This window comes from Calidris pugnax, unplaced genomic scaffold (assembly GCF_001431845.1).
Source record: "Calidris pugnax isolate Ruff unplaced genomic scaffold, ASM143184v1 scaffold155, whole genome shotgun sequence".
In the NCBI taxonomy this organism is placed as follows: Eukaryota; Metazoa; Chordata; class Aves; order Charadriiformes; family Scolopacidae; genus Calidris; species Calidris pugnax.
In genome coordinates, this window is record NW_015090886.1 from 795,758 (window position 1) to 814,563 (window position 18,806).

The following is an 18,806-nucleotide window of genomic DNA, read 5'->3' on the forward strand; positions in this document are numbered from 1 at the left end:
CCCCAGCAATGTGAAGCAGGAGGCGGGGGGTGGGGGTGGATGTGCAGGCTTTGACACCGAGGGTGGTCAGCGAGACAGGGCCCAGGGGCCGGTGTCCCCTCCCCGGTCCCCAGCCCCGGGATGGGGCAGGAGATGCTGGAGGGGGATGGACCCATCCTGATCCAAAAACTGGTGCTGGCGGCAGCTTCCAAACTATACAGCACTAATACTCTTTCCGTTGAAGACACGTTACTCCACCAAACGCTACAATAACAATGTTAAAAAAAAAAAAAATTTAAAATAAAATTATGGCATAATATATGTGAGAAGCACCCAAAATACATTCAACTTTCATCTTTGTAACAGCTTCAAGTTTTTTTTTTTTTTTCTTCTCTTTCTTCCTCCACCCTTTTTTTGGAAGCAAACGCACAAGGCAGCTTTGTCCCGGGTCTGAAAACTCTTAAAAATCTCTTTTTCCTTTTCTGAGAAGGTAAAAAGAGTTTTTAAAAACACATTCTTCTTTTTTTTTTTTTCTGAGGTAATTCTTTTCCTGAGTAGTTAAAAAGAAAAAACAAACAAAAAAAAATACTACATACCTTACAAAAATAAAAACCCAAGTCTAGTATATTAAACAATCTACAGCATTTTACTCCAACCCCCCCCCGTATTTCTGTTAGGAACAATAAAAGCAATCAATAAAAATAATCATCGAGCCTCTGGGTAGACGGGGGGAGCTCGTGCATCTGACGCCGGACCCCGTGACGCCTCCGGCCCCTGGTCCAGGGACGGATGAACGGGAAAATAATAAATAGGTTATCCTGAGTTCCGTGGGCGACGGCTGCCGAAAATCCAAGGAGAGGAAGAGCCTGGCCGAGTCCAAAATGGTAACGAGGAGGGAGGTGGTGCTGCCATCGGGGTCTCCTGCACTTGTGGGGGGTGGGGGGTCTGGCCCCGGCACGGCTCCATGGGAGAACCAGCGACCTCCAACCCAGCCCCTCCAAACCCTCCAGGCGTCAGCCAAGTCCCCAGAGCGACCTCAGGGCCTCGGGCTGGGGCGAAGGGTCCGTCCCTGCCCCCCGATGCTGCGCCGTCAGTGCCTGGTGCCGTACATTTTATCCCACTCCAGGAACAAGTCCAGCTCCTTCTGGGAGGCAGCGGGGCGGACCTTGCAGAAGGCCTTCTCAAAGTCCTGGTAGGAGGTGGGCTGGATCTGGCCCGGCAAACCGTGCAGCGTGGTGGCCCCGGCGTGCTGGCAGAGCTGGAGCAGCTCACTGCCCGAGAAGCTCTCCGTGTGCTGCACCAGGGAGGCCATCTCCCGCTCGCTCAGGCAGGAGCTCTGCTGGGTTAGGGCGTGATGGAGGATCTGACGCCGGGCGATGCTGTCGGGCAGGGAGATGTAGAACCGTTTGGCAAAGCGCCGGTGGGAAGCTTCATCTATGCTGCCAGGCCGGGAGGTGGTCCCAATGATGACCACGTTCTGCTCGGATGAGGTAGCCACGTTGTCCAGGTAGGAAAGGAGCTGGGACTTGAGGTTGCTCACCTGGCTGCCATCCTCGCCAGCCCGGGCCACCAGCAAGGACTCGGCCTCGGTGATGAGCACCACCGCAGGCTGCCGGCAGCTGGCCACAAAGAAGACGGTCTGCAGGATCTTCTCAGCTTCGGCTTTCCACGTGGAGAGCAGGGTTGTCCCACTGAGCTTCAGCAAGGTGGAGCCCAGCTGGGTGGAGATGCACCGGCTCAGCAGGGTCTTCCCTGTGCCACGGGGACCAAACAGCAGGACGGTTCGGGGCGGCCGGTTCGCCCCAGTGTAGGCGCCGGGACGCAGGATGGGCCACACCAGCTCCTCCTCGATGATGGCCTTCACAGAGACCTGCCCAGCGATGTCCGTCCACTGCACAGGCGGCCCCCGCTCCACGATCTTGGTGTTCACCAGCTCCAGGACCAGGGGGTCGACATTCTTGGGTTGCTCCTCCACCGGTGGACTGCCAAAAACTGGGGCTTTGTGGGGCAGCCGCAGTGGGAAGGGGGGTCCCGGCTCAGCCGCCCGCTCCCCGTTGGCAAGGGGGGGGCTGAACTTCTCAAAGGGCTCTGCAGGCCGCAGTGGAGCATCCCCAGAACCGTAGGGCGGCGAGACCATACTCTTCATCGGCTGCCCACCATACTTGCCGGCGTGCTCCTCGGCGTTGCCAGCTCCTGCTGGCCGCTTCCCAGGCTTGAAGGCCACCTGGGGGGACTCGGCGCTGCCACCAAACCCGTTGCCCCGGCACTCGCCGTTGTCTGACATGGGGTAGGGGGACTTTGGCTGCTCGTAGCTGTATTTCCTGTACCTGCCCTCCGCTTCGTCCTCCCCGCCGGAGATGTCAAAAGCCTTCCTCTTCAGAGCGCCCGCTGCCTCGGTGCCCAGGGGCGGCACGGCCAGGGGGGCCAGGCCAGCACCCTGGTAGCTGTAGCTGGGGACCCCGGGGGGCCGGGCAGCGGGTGGCGGGGCCGGGATGGGGGTGGGTGCCGCGATGCCAGAGGGCAGGTAGGACGCAGAGGGATGGGGTGGGTGGATGGTCCCGTAGCCCGGTTGCGGGGGGTAGCTGCCGGTGCCGTAGTTGTACATGGAGCCGGAGGAGCCGTAGCCTGGCACCAGGGCGGGCGACGGGTGCGGGGGCTGAAGGAGCCCTGAGGGGTGTGGGGGTGGGAGCGCTGCCGCTGGCTGGGTGCAGTAGCCGGAGGGCAAGTAGGTGCCACCGTAGCCTGAGGAGTACTCCTGGGATGACCCAAGCCCGCCGGAGCCAGCGGTGGCCCCTCCACAGGAGTTCCCAGGGTACATGGGATCAGCGAGGTTGGCGGACACCACGGGGGAGCCGCCGAGCCCGATGGCCCCGCCACTGGGGGGGACGGCGGGTGGCACCACCCCCTTGGCGCTGGGGAGGCCATCGTGGATGGGGGTCAGGGGATAGGCACCGTCAGAGCCATGGGCCGCCGGCCAGGGCTCCCCATCCCCCTTCTGCCCGTTAACCGGCCCGAAGGCTCCATCCCCGTAGCCGCTCAGCGCCGGGCGCTCGTAGGGCGCCTCCAGCACCCCCGAGTACTTCTCAGCGTACCTCTTGAGGAGGTTGGAGGCGGTGAGCGCCGAGATGTCATCGTTGGCCCAGGCGTAGTTGAAGCGCTGGCGGGTGCTGGGGTAGAGGTCGGACTTGTGGGCTGGCGAGGAGGTGGTGGAGGAGACATCGAGGTGCTGCTCCGGCCACTGGTTCAGGGACTGGGCATGCTCTGGTGACCAGTGCATCTTCAACAGACCTGGGGGGGGACAGGACAGCACAGGGTGAGACCACTGAGACAGGGGTGAGCACCTCTCTGCATTGGGTATCTCCAAATCCATTGCCACCTCCTAGACCACATTGTCCCTCCTGACTGCAAACATGTGCTTTCCGTCACCCACCTGCCGTGCAAAAATCCCCTCAGCCACCCCCAGAAACAGCAACCAGCAGAGCTTCAGAGAACCCAGCCAGCTCAGGTTTTGATGGTCACATCATCCAACAGACTGAAATATTCAGGTTATCAAACCACAGCAAGCCAAGGCGACACAAATGGTGTGACCCCACCAGTGCCGCGGTGCCCAACGTGGGCACGCAGCACCAGAGCATCACCCTGCCCTGAGATGCTCCACCTGGAGCAGGGTGTAATCATATTAGAATTATAATGTGCATAATATTAATAGCATATTAATAGCATGCAGCCAGGTGGGCATGAAAATAGGGGCTGTGTTGCCCACACCTGGAGGTGGGAGCTGCCCTTTGCCGCGTCCCCCTGCCCACCCCCGGTGTCGGTGCCGGTACCGATGGGCTGCGTGTGGCCCCACCAGAGCACCTTCTCCAGCCAAGGGGAAGGCAGAAATGCCACGGCCGTGTCTGGACCCACCCCTGCACCAGGGCTGCGATGGTGGTGGGTGGAAAACGCATCTCGGGGGGGGTCTGCAGGACCTGCTGGGGATCCCCGCTCACCCCACAGACCCTCCGTCACCATCCCCCCGTGGCCTTGTCACCCCACGGACCCTGCATCACCATCCCTTGTCACCCCATGGACACCATCACCATCCCTTGTCACCCCACGGACCCTGCATCACCATCCCTTGTCACCCCACGGCTCCGCACCACGGGGATGCTGAGGTTGGTGTCACCCTCTCCCGCTCCAGCCCTTAAAAACCAGGCGGCCCCCGAGTGCCTGCAGAGGGGGGTGGGACCGTCCCCCATCACCCCTCCCCGTGAGGGTCCCCCTCTCCTCTCTGTCCCCCCCCCTTATGCCCAAAGCCCCAGGGGATGGCTGCAGCAGGGGCCGGAAGGGGACCTCGTGCACCATCCACTCGCCGCTCTCAGCCTTTAAGCCACTTTGTGACCACAGCACAATTAGATTACTTAATGCTTTAATTGACTTATATGGCATTTGTACTTCCACTTTGGATATCAAACTTACACAAGAGGATTTAAATGGCGACTTTGCGTGGCTTTATCCGGCATCCTCCCTGCATTTACTGGCCATTATTAAAGTGCTCCCGGTAGATAAGGGGTCGCAGAGGCGGCCGGCGCAGCCTGCGGGGAAGGGCCCCGTTTAATGAACACAAAGGCAAACGCTGCCCCATAAACACAAGCTCCTGCAGCAGCTTCTCCCCAACGCCGTCAGGCTGGGTGCAGAGGGACAGAGCCTTTTCCCAGCGAGCAAAAGGCACTGGGAAGCTGTGAGAGGGAAAAAGGAGGGTTTCAATGACTCCAGGAGGAATAAGATTTTTAATTTTTTTTTTTTTTTTTTTTAAGGGACTAAAACACCAGGAGTCTCCATCCTTGCAGTGGCACAGGGTGTGCTGCAGGCACAGACCACAGCTCCGTCCACTCCCCCAGAAAATACAGTCTGCAAATGCCTGGGGCTCAGGGAGGAGGAAGGGGGTTTGGGATGTGGCCCATTGCCCCAACCTCCGCCGTGGCACGGGGCTCGGCGCAGAGCAGCACAGCATGAACAAGGGGCCACCACCACAACCAGCAAATCTCAGTGGCTTTTCATAGAGCTACAGAATGGTTTGGACATTAAAGATCAACTCATTGATTGGAAGGGACATTAAAGATCAGCTCGTTCTACCCCCTGCCCTGGGCAGGGACACCTCCCACCACACCAGGTTGCTCCAAGCCCCCTCCAACCTGCCCTTGAACCCCTCCAGGGATGGGGCAGCCACAGCTTCTCTGGCCAACCTGGGCCAGGCTCTCACCACCCTCACACCAAACAAGTTCTTCCCCACATCTCAGCTCCATCTCCCCTCTTCCAGTGTCAAACCCTTCCCCCTCATCCCATCACTCCCCTCCCTGATCCAGAGTCCCTCCCCAGTTTTCCTGGAGCCGTTTGAGGGACTGGAAGAGGCTCGATGCTCTCCCCGGAGCCTTCTCTTCTCCAGGCTGAACCCCCCCAACTCTCAGCCTAGCAGAGGGCCTAGCAGAGGGCCTCCAGCCCTCCCAGCATCTCCATGGCCTCCTCTGGCCCCACTCCAGGCTGTTTCTTCTGAAGCCACCCTTGATGAGACACAGCCACCCTCACCGTCCCTCCTGGAGAAGGGAGGACCCAGCAGCCCATCGCCCAAGCAATGTCCTTTTTCTCCTGCAGTACAACACCCAACAGTGTGAGCTTTACACCCCCGGACACAACCCCTGCGTGGAGACACCCATGTCTTCAAGCAGCCCCCAGCTTTTTGCCATGGCAGGAACAGACAGCAACGCGTGAGCCCGGCCGCTCAGACGCCGGCTACTGGGTTGGAAGTGCAAAGAAGCACGGGGATGGGAACTGCTCTTCTAAGAGGGTGGCCGATGCTGTGGTGTGCTGCTGGAAGCCCACCACGATGGCAAAAGGGTGAAGCCTCTGTGAGAAGAGGGGCAGGGGGGATGCCCGGGCACGGGTTTGCTCCACCAAAGCAACCCCGAGCGCGAAAGGATGGAGGAGCGAACCCGCCTCCGTCCGCCCCCTTTAAAGACGAGATGCATTTGGGAGAAGAAAAGCCAAAAAACCCCCGGAAAGCCCAGTCGCACCCTGGAAAACCAGGCGGAGGGGGAGGGAGGGCGGGCGGGCAGGGAGAAGTTGTCAGGGTTTTGAAATGGGAGGTGAATGAGGCGGTGGAGCGGGACAGATGTTTCAATGCTCCCCTTGGCAGTGTGAGAAAATTACTGTCCAGTGACCAAATGGCCAGGCTGGTTCCCACCCTCGCTGCTGCCCATTATCCCCAGCGCAAGACAAAGGCGGGCAGGGGGGGCTGGGCAGGGGAGAATCCTATTGTTCCCGCCTGCCCTAATTATGGAAATCTTGTTAATCTATTCAGCAGCAACTCTGAACTGGGCTTTTGTTCGGGGGCTTTTTAGCGGGGCGCACCGCCGAGGGTGTCCAACGGCTCGGCATTGGGGATGGGGTGTGCTCCCCCCCAGCTGCTGCCCACCCCCCCCTTCCCTCTTCCCCGGGGAAAAGCTCTGGCCCAGCAGCATCCCAGCGCCGGCCGCCTTTGTTGGAGCAGAGACCTCATCCCCAGCCCTCGGACGCAGAGCTCGCGTGTACACACATGCTACACACCCATGTCCCGGCCCCATCCGTGCAGGAAAAGTCATGGCAAAACCTACGGGGGCGAAGAGGGAGATGACCCACAAGCAGCATCTGCTGATGGCTGCAGCGCCCCAGCATCCCTGGGGGTATCAGGAGAGGGCTCAAATATATTGGGAGGGCAAAGAATCACAGAATCACAGAATCTTCTGGGTTGGAAGGGACCTTAAAGATCATCTTGTCCAACCGTCAACCTGACTGACAAAAATAGACACCCACACAACAAACAAGGAGCATCATCACTAAACCAGACCTCCCAGCACCACATCAACCTGGCTTTTGAACACCTCCAGGGATGGTGCCTCAACCACCTCCCTGGGCAGCCCATTCCAAGGGCGGATAACCCTTTCAGTAAAAAAATTTTTCCTAATATCCAGCCTGAACCTCCCCTGGCGCAACTTGAGGCCATTTCCTCTTGTCCTGTCGCCTGTGACTTGAGAAAAGAGACCGACCCCCATCTCTCTACCCCCTCCTTTCAGGGAGTTGGAGGGAGCAATAAGGTCTCCCCTCAGCCTCCTCTTCTCCAGGCTGAAAAGAAGGAGAGGGGAGCACACAAGAGCAAACACGCTCCAGCTGAGGATGCTCTAAAACCAGGGTTTAAATCCAGCCGAGCCCCCCAGCCCCCCAGGTCATGCCAGATGTGGCACAGCGGAGCCCAGCAGCGGCTGCAGCCCTGTGGGCCCTGTGGTGCTGGACGTGTCTCCAGGACCCCTGGGACAGAGGTGTCTCCAGGACCCCTGGGACAGAGGGTCCCAGCCCTTGGGAGGGATCTGGCGCTGCCGCCCTTCGCTCCCGGCGCAGGAAGGAGCTGATGTCCCCACCATGCTGTGCTCGGCCTGCTGCCATCTTGCTGGTTTAAACACCGATGGCTCCTTTTTCTCCAGAGCCGCCAGCTTGGAGGATTTATGCCTTTTTCAAAAGACGTTGAGCTGTTTCATTATCCCTGCAGTTAACCCGCAGCGGTGTAGCCCAAAGCCATCGGCCTGCTGGGCAGGGAGACCTGTCCCAGTTCCCATCTCTGCCCAAATTCCCAGCTTTTTAATTCTCTGACGTGCAAACTTTGGGCCAAGAAAGAGCAAAGCTGGATGCTAAGAGTCTCCTTTCACAGCCCAGTCTTCCCCAAGGGGTCCCCACCGCCCTTGAAAGCCCTGCTAACATAGACCTCTCCTATCAGTGATGTTGTGTGTGATGGATCTTCTGGGCTGGACCTGCCAGCACTGGACCATGGGTCCAGCAAGGACCGGGACCAAGCACCCCGAGCAGGAATACAGTTTCCCATCGGTGCAACTCCTGCACTGATGGCTTTGCAGCTGGATCTGTGGCACCAAGAGATGCCACCAAGAGGCATCTGTGCCACCAAGAGGCCTCTTGTGCCACCAAGAGGCATCTGTGCAGAGATGCTGCAGGACTTGCAACATCTTCAAGGCTAAAGGCAAATTGGGAAAAAAATGCAGCAGGAGAGGAGAGACTCTTCCACATCCACTCAGTGAACGGGAAGCAGGGGAATGCCTTTTTCTTTTTTTAATGAGGCATTTCCTGATGGTCTTTTCAGCTTCTGCTGCCAGGAACTTGTCCTGGGCTGGGGTTCATCCCTGTCTCCGAAGAGCGGTGTAGGCAAAGTGCAATGGCATTACCACAAGTCAAATCACAGCTATAAATCAAAATTATAACCCATGCAGATTCTCCACTTACCACCTCCTGTGGACCTGGGTTGCGGCAATGTCTCTGAAACGCATTTTGATGTTTTAGCATTAATGCTGTAGATTATTACCATGTTGACACACACATTTAAGCTAGATACCACTAACCCCTAGTGATCCCTAGGACCCACAGTGGGTCCTGAATAGGCAAAACAGCCCAGCAGGGGTTTACAGCAGTGGAAGAACTGGTCCCAGAGGCAGGACCAGGGTAAGGGGGGCACAGAGCCACACTCAGAGGTGGCATGGCCCAAGCACCGTACCTGGCAGCATCTGCCAAGGGTGGGAGGTTTAAAACCCTCAGCCCTGCTGACCAGCCAGTTCTGGGGTGCAAACATCAACTTTCCCAAGGCAAATTTGGGTTGTTTGGCAAATCCACTGGGGAGCTGCAGTTCTTTGTCTGCTGCATTCCCCATCCCCTCCTAACCGGTGCCGACAAAGCGCAGGATGGTATTGCAATCAGAGCAGGGTCAATGTACATATGTTAAAAGGATTTAAGCTAACTCCCACTGTGCCCTCTCCCCACCCCCAGGAGAAACGGCCTCAGCACGAGCTGAGGGCTCCAGCATCCGCTCTGTCCACTCATATATCAAGTGCAAAGCAGCTGGACACCAGCACAGACCGGGAGTGACCAACGGGCCATCGCCCATCTGTCCTGCTCTAGGACCCGGCCAGCAAATGAAAAATTAATCTGGATCCGCTCAGCCTGGCAGCAGCTGAGCATCACCCATCTGTCACCACGAGAGAGAAACTCTCCAATAAAGGGCACCGGGAGGAAACTGTACATGGGAACCCCCAGATTGAGGAGATACGGCGATAAAATCTAGATATTACGAATAACGAGCTGATGCAGTTAGTGGATTGGAGGAATTTTGCTCCATCTTTCAATATATGATGGAAGGGATAAAAAGAAGCAATAAAAGGCACCTAAAAAAAAGTGAAAAAAAAAAAATCAGCCTCTTCGTTGCTATTTATTTTTTGAACATCACTTGTGCCTGGTCTCATAGACCACTCAGGCCTGCTGAGATCTGGGCTTCAGCCTCACATCCTCCCCAGGATCATGGCAAAAACCGCTGAACTACTTGTTGGGGTCTACAAACCCCTGAAAGGTGGGAATGCCCCAACCCTCCCTGCTCCTGCCACACCGCCTCCACTCCCTCCAGTGCTTCGAAGACAAACATTAATCCCAAAACATTAATTATCACACTAATCCATCACCATCTTTCCCATTCCCTGCCATAGGTGTGCTCCAGCACATGCCAAATGTGGCTCCCTCCAAGAGCGTTCCTGCTCCCAGCCATGCTGTCGCTTCTCCTCCAGCAGATGTTCTCCTGCCCTGAACCATCTCAGCTACCATGGGACATTCCTTGGGTTGACATTCCAGCTGTTATCTCCACCAGACCATTGCTTGAAGGATGGATCTTAAATATGAAGAAAGTTTTTAGCAAGAGCATGACTGGGCATTCAGGTCATTGAAGTCTACCAGCCCTCAAGGTTGTCTCAGGGCAGGTCTTCAAGGTGCAGGAAAAACCTCAGCTTACCCCGGAAAAGGGCACCATGGCCCCTGAGTGCTGCTCCAATCCCTGTTAGGACTGAAGCCCTTCACGAAAATTTCATTCCTTGACGCTGGACAAGCTCCCTAGAGCCCGGGGTTGGACCCAGCCCATTTTCGGAGGATTACGTTAGAGAGGAAAATCCATTTCTAATCAGCAGAACCATTTCCCCAAACAGACGTGGCCCCATAAAAAGGTCAGGAGGTCGAACGGACCCAATCTGCATGCAATCTGCATAACAACAGCCAGGCCAGCGAGGCTGGTGAGTGCACCCCAAAGCTCCCAGTGTCGGTGGGACTTTGCCTCCTGCCTCTGTCTCTGACTCACAGGGAGGCCAGAGGATGCGGTGAGACACGGACGTTGCTTCTCCCATTTGGGCTTGGCATGGATGTGACCATGTCCTCCTCAAGCCCATCTAAAAACATGCCACGTGAAACCACCTGCAGAGACTTGGGCTGTGTCGATGCAAATTCACATGGTCCATGGGAGGATGTAGAGAAATAGTCTGAGGGCATCTTTACACCATCTCCACCTCTGCTCCTACAGAAGCCACTTAGCCATGGCTGTCAATGGACAGATGGAACCTGCCCTGAAAAATCTTCTCCTGATCTTCATTCAAAACCACTTGTTGAAACCCATCAGGACTCACCACATCCCCTCTGAGAGGGACTGCCTGAGCCCCCCTGACCTGCAGAAAGAGGATCTGGGGGGCCATGCTCCTTTGAGGGCCCAGTCAGCGCCCCATGATGCTGAACAGTAGGATGTTGGTGGTGGGGGGACGCCTGGGGGGATGCAACCTCTGCCATCTGCTCTACAACAGCATGAGAAGAAGCAAAGCCAACACGTTACGGGACCAGACGCTGCACCCCGGGGAAAGTACTGAGCACTCTGGGGCTGGGGGGCACCTACGAACCCTGATAAACACATAAACCCCAGGAGGCTGAAAACAATTTAAAACTACTTATTTTTTTTCCAAGAAGCAGTGCCGTTGTGTTTCATCTTCCCACAAGTGCTTGCATGAAGGCCATTAAATGCAGGAGATGCTCTGCAGCCGGGGAAGGGGCCCAGGGACCGGGTAGCCCCCACCCCTGCCCAAGCCCCTCTCTCCTTTCCGGCTGATTTTCCTGATGAAGCTCCACTAATGAACTCCCCCGGGGGGCAAAAGCCAAGGCAGGAGCCACCAGCCCCTGTTCTATCTTCTCCAACATCTGGCCTTGGGCCGGGGTCAGCGCCGGGGGCTGCGGCAGACACGGGAGCCAGGCTGCAGCGGGGAGATAATTTGCCCCGTGCACTAGAGCCTGTCCGCAGCGGCAGCAGCAACGCTCCAGCTCATCTCCTCCACGGAACGAATCAATCTTAATTAACTCTAATTCTGGGGAGCCTCCCAGCCCTATCCAGCACCGCACAACGTGGTTGTATTTTCCGCTTCAGTGCCCTGCCGGGCAGCGTGCTCCACAAGGAACTGAGGAAAAAAAAAGTCCTCTTTTCCATCATTTCTGCATCTCCTTTCTCACGGTCCCTGCACGTCTCCGTCACACACCCTGCGGGATGATGGACCCCATCCCCAGGGACCACCTTCCCTGCCCTCAGCACCCGCAGCTCCACCGTCTCCCGGCCAGCACCGGAGCTGGGCTGGGGGAGGCCTCTCTTCGGTGGCTTTTGTTTTCACAAGCCTTTTGACTCGCGGATTCTTTTTTAAACACCGCCTCAGCGGCCTGAAAAGCCCAGCTCCCTCCTGCACTCCATTCACTAATGGATTTTCCAGAAGTCCCCTTTTTTTGGCTGCTTTCTTTGCTGACACTGCTCCCCCCCATCTCAGCCCAAGGCTGAGGCTTCCCTCTGCCATCTGCAGGAATGGACAGACGGATGGACCCCAGCCCTGGGGACCCCTGTACCCCACTGGGAGCTTGGCTCCCATCTTCTGCACCCTGGGAGTTCGCACAAATACCTGGCTAGTAGAAGCCATTTTTCATCACATAGAATTATACAGCACAGGGTGCCAATGCCTCAACCTGCCACTCCAGGGTTGCTGCTCAAAAGAAAAAAAAAAAAAAGAGATTAAAGAATAATAAGGTGGCAGCAGCGTCAGGGCAAAGACATCACCAGGAAATGAGGGAGAAGTTTGGTGCTGGGCTGGCTATTGATCAGGGCAGTGCTGCTCCTGGCTCCTAGAGCTAATCCTACGGCAGAAATAATTCATTTTCCTCCCTTTTCAGCAGCCACTCATTAAAAAGTAATCACCTTGTCGGAGGAGGATATAACAGCCCAAGGTCAGATCTGTAATGACGTTATTTCTGGAGCGTGTACCTGGCCCGCGCCGAGGCTGCGGTGCTGCCCCTCTGCTCCAGCCAGGGGCAATCATGATGCAAATGGAAATATCTTTATATTAGCAGATAGTCATTTCTGGGAGTGCTGCCTGCCAGCACCCCTGGCCAAGCACCCATCTCCCAACGCAGAGACACGACTCACAAGGACCTCAACACCTAAGGCAGAAAAGAGGGACAATCATAGAATCGTCTAGGTTGGAAGGGACCTTAAAGATCATCTAGTCCAACCATCAACCTAATTGACAAAAAATAAATAAGAAATAAGCAATAGAAAAATCACTAAACCATATTCTTGAGGACCATGTGCTTCAAAAGGTATGTTTTAAATCTCATCATTTGGCGGCATCTCCAGTAAATCTCCAAATCTCCAGCCCTTGATTTATTTTTATGTTGTTGGTATTTCTCTGCAGCTTCTAAAACCTGTTTTTCTACGAGCATGAAGCTGCAAACTGCAAGGGTGGTGTGTGAGGGTGGCACACGCGGAGCGGGCACCTCGCCGTGCTCCGGGGCTGCCGTTACCCATCCCGGTTACGGCGTCCTGCCCGTCGCCGTTACCGGGGAAGAGCGTGGGCTCGGAGCCCTCGCCCCATCCCATCTGGCAAAGTCCACCCAGCTGGGGACATGTTGGCATTTTAACCAATTTATCTTGGCAACATGAGGCTCAGCTCGGTGCTTGGAGGGAGGAGGAGGCGATGCTGCGGGAAACGACCGGAGCACAGGGGACAGGAGGCAGGACGGGGCCAGTCCCGTGGATTTTGGCAATTCCAAATCCAGCTACTGCGATGCCGGAATGGCCAAGAAACCTCCCCTGCTCCCGCATCAACGCTTCCCACTTACACCCCCAGCGGGGACGCTGCCCCACACACAGCTCTCTGCTGGCTGCTGTGTGGGGCTGGGCCAGCTGGGGACCTGGGTATAACCCCCCAGTGTCCCCCCCGGTGTCCCCCCTGGTGACACAGGGCACAGGACACACAGGACACCCCAAGCAGTGTGACCTGTCCTCCCAGGGTGGGACGGGCAGGACCAGCCCTTCAAAACACACTCAACCCCTGTAACCTCCCACGCACGGCACGGCCTCCCCGCGCATCACCCCTGGCCTTTAATTACACATTTCTGCAGCCATTAGTCCTCTCGCCATCAATTACACCCACATTATCCCGCTCCAAGGAGGCAGCAGGACACGAGGAGCAGAGTCAAGTGCTTCAGAGACTCTTTCCAAAGGAAGGAAACAGCCTCCGACGGGATGGTCCCCGCACCCTGGCAGAGCTGAGGCAGCAGACAAAGGTCCCCTGGCTCTTCAGAGCCCTAAAGCAACACCCAGAAAGATTAATCACAGGGAGAGGACCCGGGCTCCAGCATCCCCTGATGCCACGAGTCCCCTCCAGCGCGGTGCCGCCGCCGCACCTCTCATCTATTTACACAGCAAATTCTTTGTGAGGAGCAGGCTCCTCTTCCGAGCGCGGCCGGGGCAGGGAAAGGGGTGCTTATTCAGCTATTATTCAGCTTTTTTTTTTGTAGGCAAGACAAGGGTGGGTTAAAGTGCAATTTGTCTTGACATTAGTTTTCACTTTCTTGGGGGAAAAAAAGAGGAAAAAAAAAAAAAGTGGCGCTCTTATCTTTTGAGGGAAAACACCCTCCTGGGTACCACACCTCCACCAGCTGAGCATCCCATCAGGAACACATCCCAGCATCCCAGCCCAGGGAGTGCACCCCAGTATCCTCCCCGGGGAAGGGTAACCCAGCATCCCACCCTCAGAGTGCACCCCAGAATCTCAGTCCAGGGAGTGCACCCCAGTATCCCCCCCTGGGGAAGGGCACCCCAGCATCCCAGCCCAGGGAGTGCACCCCAGTATCCCTCCCTCCCTAGGGAAGGGCACCCCAGCATCCCAGTCCAGGGAGTGCACCCCAGTATCCTTCCCTGGGGAAGGGTACCCCAGCATCCTGTGCCAGGGAGAGGGGCGCCAGGCACCACCACAACACAGGCCATGACGGCATCACTGTAATTTCATAAAATGCCCCTTTTTTTTCCATGATTGAGTTGTCTGTCCTCGGGAGAAGGGTGGTAGGAAGAAAACCTTCCATTTGCACCCTCCCCTGCGCTCAGCTCTAAGTCAGCAGCATCTGCGAGGCCTTGGTGGGGTTTATTAGGGCCCCAATAAAGATCAGGGGTTGCTGATAAGCGACCCGAGGCCTGCACCGCTGGAGGAAAAACCGTGCTAGCGATCTGTACAATTTAACCAACATTAACTTCAGCTGATGACAGGCCACAAGGCCAGGAGAGAGATTTTACAACACCCCTGTTACACAGCAAAATAAACTTTGCTGTGGAGAACCGGTGCTGACTTTCAGCTCTTGCTCCCATTAGAGGAGAGCTGAGCCCAGGCTGCCATCCCCGGGCAGGTCTGCTGGGCACCAGAGTCCTCTGCAAATCCAGACTGGGGTTCCTGGAGGAGAAAAAGTACCACGGTCCTGCTCAGGGCTCCTAGCATGAGGGAGAAAAGCAGGGAGAAGCCATCCCACCAGCCTGGAGCATGAGACGAAGCCAAGTCCAAAGGAAAAACCAACATGAAAATACACCAGAAGTAATCACGGCAACAAACTCATGGTGGTGGGACCTTGCGAGGGGACAATCCTCAAATTCCTCAGGACTGGGAATGGTGGGGGTCAGTCTCTTCTCCCAGGTAACAGGCGATGGGACAAGAGGAAACAGCCTCAAATTGCATCAGGGGAGGTTCAGATTGGATATGAAGAAAAATTTCTTCACTGAAAAGGTTGTCAAGCCTTGGAAGAGGCTGCCCGGGGCAGTGGTGGAGTCACCATCCCCGGAGGTACTTAAAAGCTGGGCAGATGTGGTGCTGAAGAACATGGGTTAGTGGTGGGTTTGTCAGTTTTGGGTTGATGGTTGGACTCGATGATAGAATCATAGAATGATTAGAGTTGGATGGGACCCTAAAGATTATCTAGTTCCAACCCCCTTATCTTAAACCCCTTCCAACCCAGACAATTCCATGACTCTATGATTCTATCAATTGCTTGGGCTGGCACTGGGAAGAACTGGTTTATTCCCAGCTCAGCTGCTGAGCCAGCAATGGGAATTTTCCTGCTTAACACTAATAAAGTCTGATTTAGTCCCAAGAGCTCCCTGTGACCCACAGTTGGGTGCCACCACCGGGACCTGTGTTCCCTGGATGAGCGCGCCGGACGCGAGTGACCCAGCACCAGGGATGAGATTTCTGGACCCAGCACACCTCAGAGCTGCTAAACACATGCCTTGCCCAGCACGGCTCCAAAAGGAAGAAAAACATCCTTATTTTACTACAAAAAGCTGCAGAAGAAGGAGCAGCCTCCCCAGTGCCCAGGCTGGGGCTGTCGGCTGGAGCAGAGGAAGGGAGCGTGCGAGCACACGAGATGCTCGGAGCTGTGAGCCTTGAGTGTGCTTTGCACGCCACAAAATTCCAGCTGATATTTGGCCAGATACGTCGGGAGCTGCCCCGGGATGACAAAAGGTGCCGCCCCGTGCGCCTTGTCCAACGGCAAAGCTCTGCTCCCAGCCATGTCATCACTGGAGCTCAAAAAATATAACTGAAAAGTGTTTACAATGGCATAAATGGAAGGGTCAGCGTCGCACAAGGGTCACCATCGCTTCTCTAGATGCATTAATGTCATGGGCAGGGAAATTCCCTTTAGGAATCCTCACATCTGCTGCCGTAAACTGTGGATGGAGGGATTTCTCCTGCCCTACAGGGAACCCACCCCTTCTCAGCTGAAGGAACGAAAGCTTAGAGGCGGAGAAACCCCAACCCGTTAGAAAAGCAGGGAGAGAAGGGGAGAAATGAGAACATTTGGCCAGTCGCAGAAAAATCTGGAGGTGGCATTTCTGCCTCTGGGAATATCTCGACTGGGAGGACGCACAAATAAAGTCCAGAGCATCTGCAAAAGCCAGCGAGACTCAGCACATGCCTCCAGCCTCCCTCCTTCCAGGAATTTTTTTCTTTAATGACACTGGAGATGCCGTCGTCACGGAGGTGATGATGTGCCGTGCACAATCGTTTCATCCCTAATCCACCGGCGCTGCCGCGGGATGCGATACCAGCTCCGGAGGCAAATGCTCCAGGAGGCTTTTGTGTTTACTTTTTCTGCGGGGGAAGGAGGAGGAGGAGGAGGATGAAGTGACCCAATGGCCACTCCCTTGGACTAAGGTTAGGCCCTTGCATCTGTATTTGGGCACCCAAAATAACAGCCTTTTTTTTTTTGTTTTCTTTCTTTCTTTTTTTTTTTTTTTGTCTTTTTCCCAGCGACTGCTGAAACACCCTGGAGTAGAGGACGGAGGGTGGGGGGCTCAAAACTTGCAGCCCCCTTCCTCAGGCGGTTCAATACAAGTCTGGGAGCAACCCGGAGGGGGGGAATTTGGGAAAAGCACAGCACAAACAGGCAAAGCAGCATCGGGATCATCTCCTGGCCACCCACCTCCCCCCCAAATAAAGGCAAAAGCAGCCTCAGCTGCACCGAGGGGGGAAGCCCGCTGCCGGCAAGAGGCGAGAATCTGCCAAGGAAGACACACTGGTTTCTTCAACAACCACTTGCTGTATTTCAGAGCTGGGGAAAAAGCTGGGGAAAGCTGCTTTCGGGGATTTCTCAGTGTTTATTCCGCATTTTAACTCGAGGAATTAACTCTGTTGGGAGGCGAGAGGAGAGGTTGGGGTTACGGGACCAAACCCGAGATGCTGCTAAAGCCCCAACGCAGACTTCAGGAGGAGAAAAAGGCCGGGGGAAAGGGAGGGAGGAGAAAACACCGGCTCCAGATAAGCAATTGTTAACATGATCCATATGGTACACAACTTGCCTTTCTGTTTAACCAAAATGATAATGGCAAAAGGGAAGAATGCGGCGGGGGCTCGGCGGGAGAACAAAGGCGGCTGCGAAACCCTTCCCAGCTCCAGAGAGAAGGGATTGAGAGCGGGGAGAGCCCGAGGCTGCTCCTCCCCGGGCCCCACCACCCCCAAAACCCACCCGGCACCGTCCCGCTGCCCCCCAGCAGCTCCCCAGCACGGGGCAGGGAGCGAAACCGCAGCTGCCGGCAATAAAATAAAATAAAAAAATACCTGACAAGTATTAACAGGGACGTTTTCATAATCAATAATAAACTTTAAAGGGGAGCTGTGGCTCAGGACCAGCATTGATGTAAACACCCAGCCCATTCCTCTCAGATCTGGGATGAATTCAGCCCGGGGTGTTTATGTTATTGCAGGATCCCGCGGCTTTCCAAGGAACACAATACAGTACGTGCCATTCATTATCCCCAGCAGTCCCCCAAGAGAAAATGTCAACACACTTCTGCTAAAGAGAGCTAAAACAAATGTTTAATGTGATAAACAACTCCCGGGCCTCAGACCCCGCAGAAATGTTTAATTCACAACCACCTCTAAGAGCAAACAGGCGCCGGGGCCACACGCTGGCATCCAGGGACGGCCAACGTGGTGCCCTGTCATCGCCGACGCGTGCCGGAGCCACGGCCCAGCCAGGGAAGGAAAACGGGGAAAAACCTCGGCAACCCCCACGCACGGAGTCCGTAAATCCCTTCTGAGCTGTTATGATCCTATTCCCACACTGTCCGTGGGCATCCCAGCCAAACCCCGCGCGCACCCACTCTCTGCCCAGGAATTCGATTCAGCACATTTCGCGCCCCTGAAATCTGTTCGTCGCGAAACTGGGACCCAATGAAAGATAATGCTCATTTTCGTGATCCTGACGAAACACCACGCGCACCCACACCCTCTGCCCAGGAATTCGATTCAGCACATTTCGCGCCCCTGAAATCTGTTCGTCGCGAAACTGGGACCCAATGAAAGATAATGCTCATTTTCGTGATCCTGGAGTGAAGCTAGCAATGAGGTAACCCAGCACACAGGGTCTCCAAAATCAGGAGAATTTGTGCTGGAAGACACAGTATAAAGACACAGTGTTTTTTTTGCTAAAGTGCCTTTTGTCCCCGAAATGGAAAAAGCACAATTCAAAAAAAAGAGAAAAAAAAAAAAAGAAAGAAAGAAAGAAAGGACCCTTCAGGCAAAGCTCCTAATTTTGAATTGCCATCAACTCCTCACCACCACCTCTGTTTTGAAAGCCAGCGCTTCAGCATGCGCTTGACGTGTGACAGCAGCCAAGGGGAGCGTGCATTGTTCCCGGGCAGGGGGGGGATGGATGGACGGATGGACGGATGGATGGAAGGTTGGATGGAAGCTTGGACGGGTGGTTGGATGGGTGGATGAACGCATGGATGGACAGACAGGCAAACGAATGGGTGGATGGTTGAATAGTTGGTTGGTTGGATGGGTGGATGGTTGGATGAGGGAGTGGATGGTTGGATGAGGGGGTGGATGGTTGGATGAGGAGGTGGATGGTTGGATGAGGGGATGGATGGCTGGTCCCCCCCGCTGTGTGCACCCCTCCAGGTGTGGGAGCCTCTGGAACCTCTGGGGCTGGTCACCCCCCGGGGGCACCCACTGCGCTACCCCCGCCCGGGGGGGCTCCAGGCCGAGCAGGTTCATGTCACGCCAACGTCTCCCGGGGCTCCCCGCACCCTTTCGGTGGAAAGGCAAAGGCCAAGGCGGCGGGGGATGCCCGGTCCCCCGGGAGGGGTT

The 18,806-nt window shown here is 55.9% G+C and overlaps 1 protein-coding gene across 1 annotated transcript; it reads right to left on the reverse strand.

The window, feature by feature from the left end:
• Nucleotides 1-649: 649 nt before the first annotated feature.
• On the reverse strand, nucleotides 650-4,547 carry FIGNL2 (fidgetin-like 2). The gene is made up of 2 exons (XM_014947460.1): nucleotides 4,441-4,547; nucleotides 650-3,267 (listed from the first exon to the last, which is right to left on the reverse strand). Exon 2 carries the CDS (start codon nucleotides 3,254-3,256, stop codon nucleotides 1,070-1,072), a length of 2,187 nt encoding a protein of 728 aa, XP_014802946.1. The 5' UTR covers nucleotides 3,257-3,267; nucleotides 4,441-4,547; the 3' UTR covers nucleotides 650-1,069.
• Between the last annotated feature and the right edge of the window lie 14,259 nt (nucleotides 4,548-18,806).

Excerpts from the sequence above, each read along its gene's own strand:
- FIGNL2 (XM_014947460.1), bottom strand. The coding sequence starts at position 3,256 with ATGCACTGGTCACCAGAGCATGCCCAGTCCCTGAACCAGTGGCCGGAG.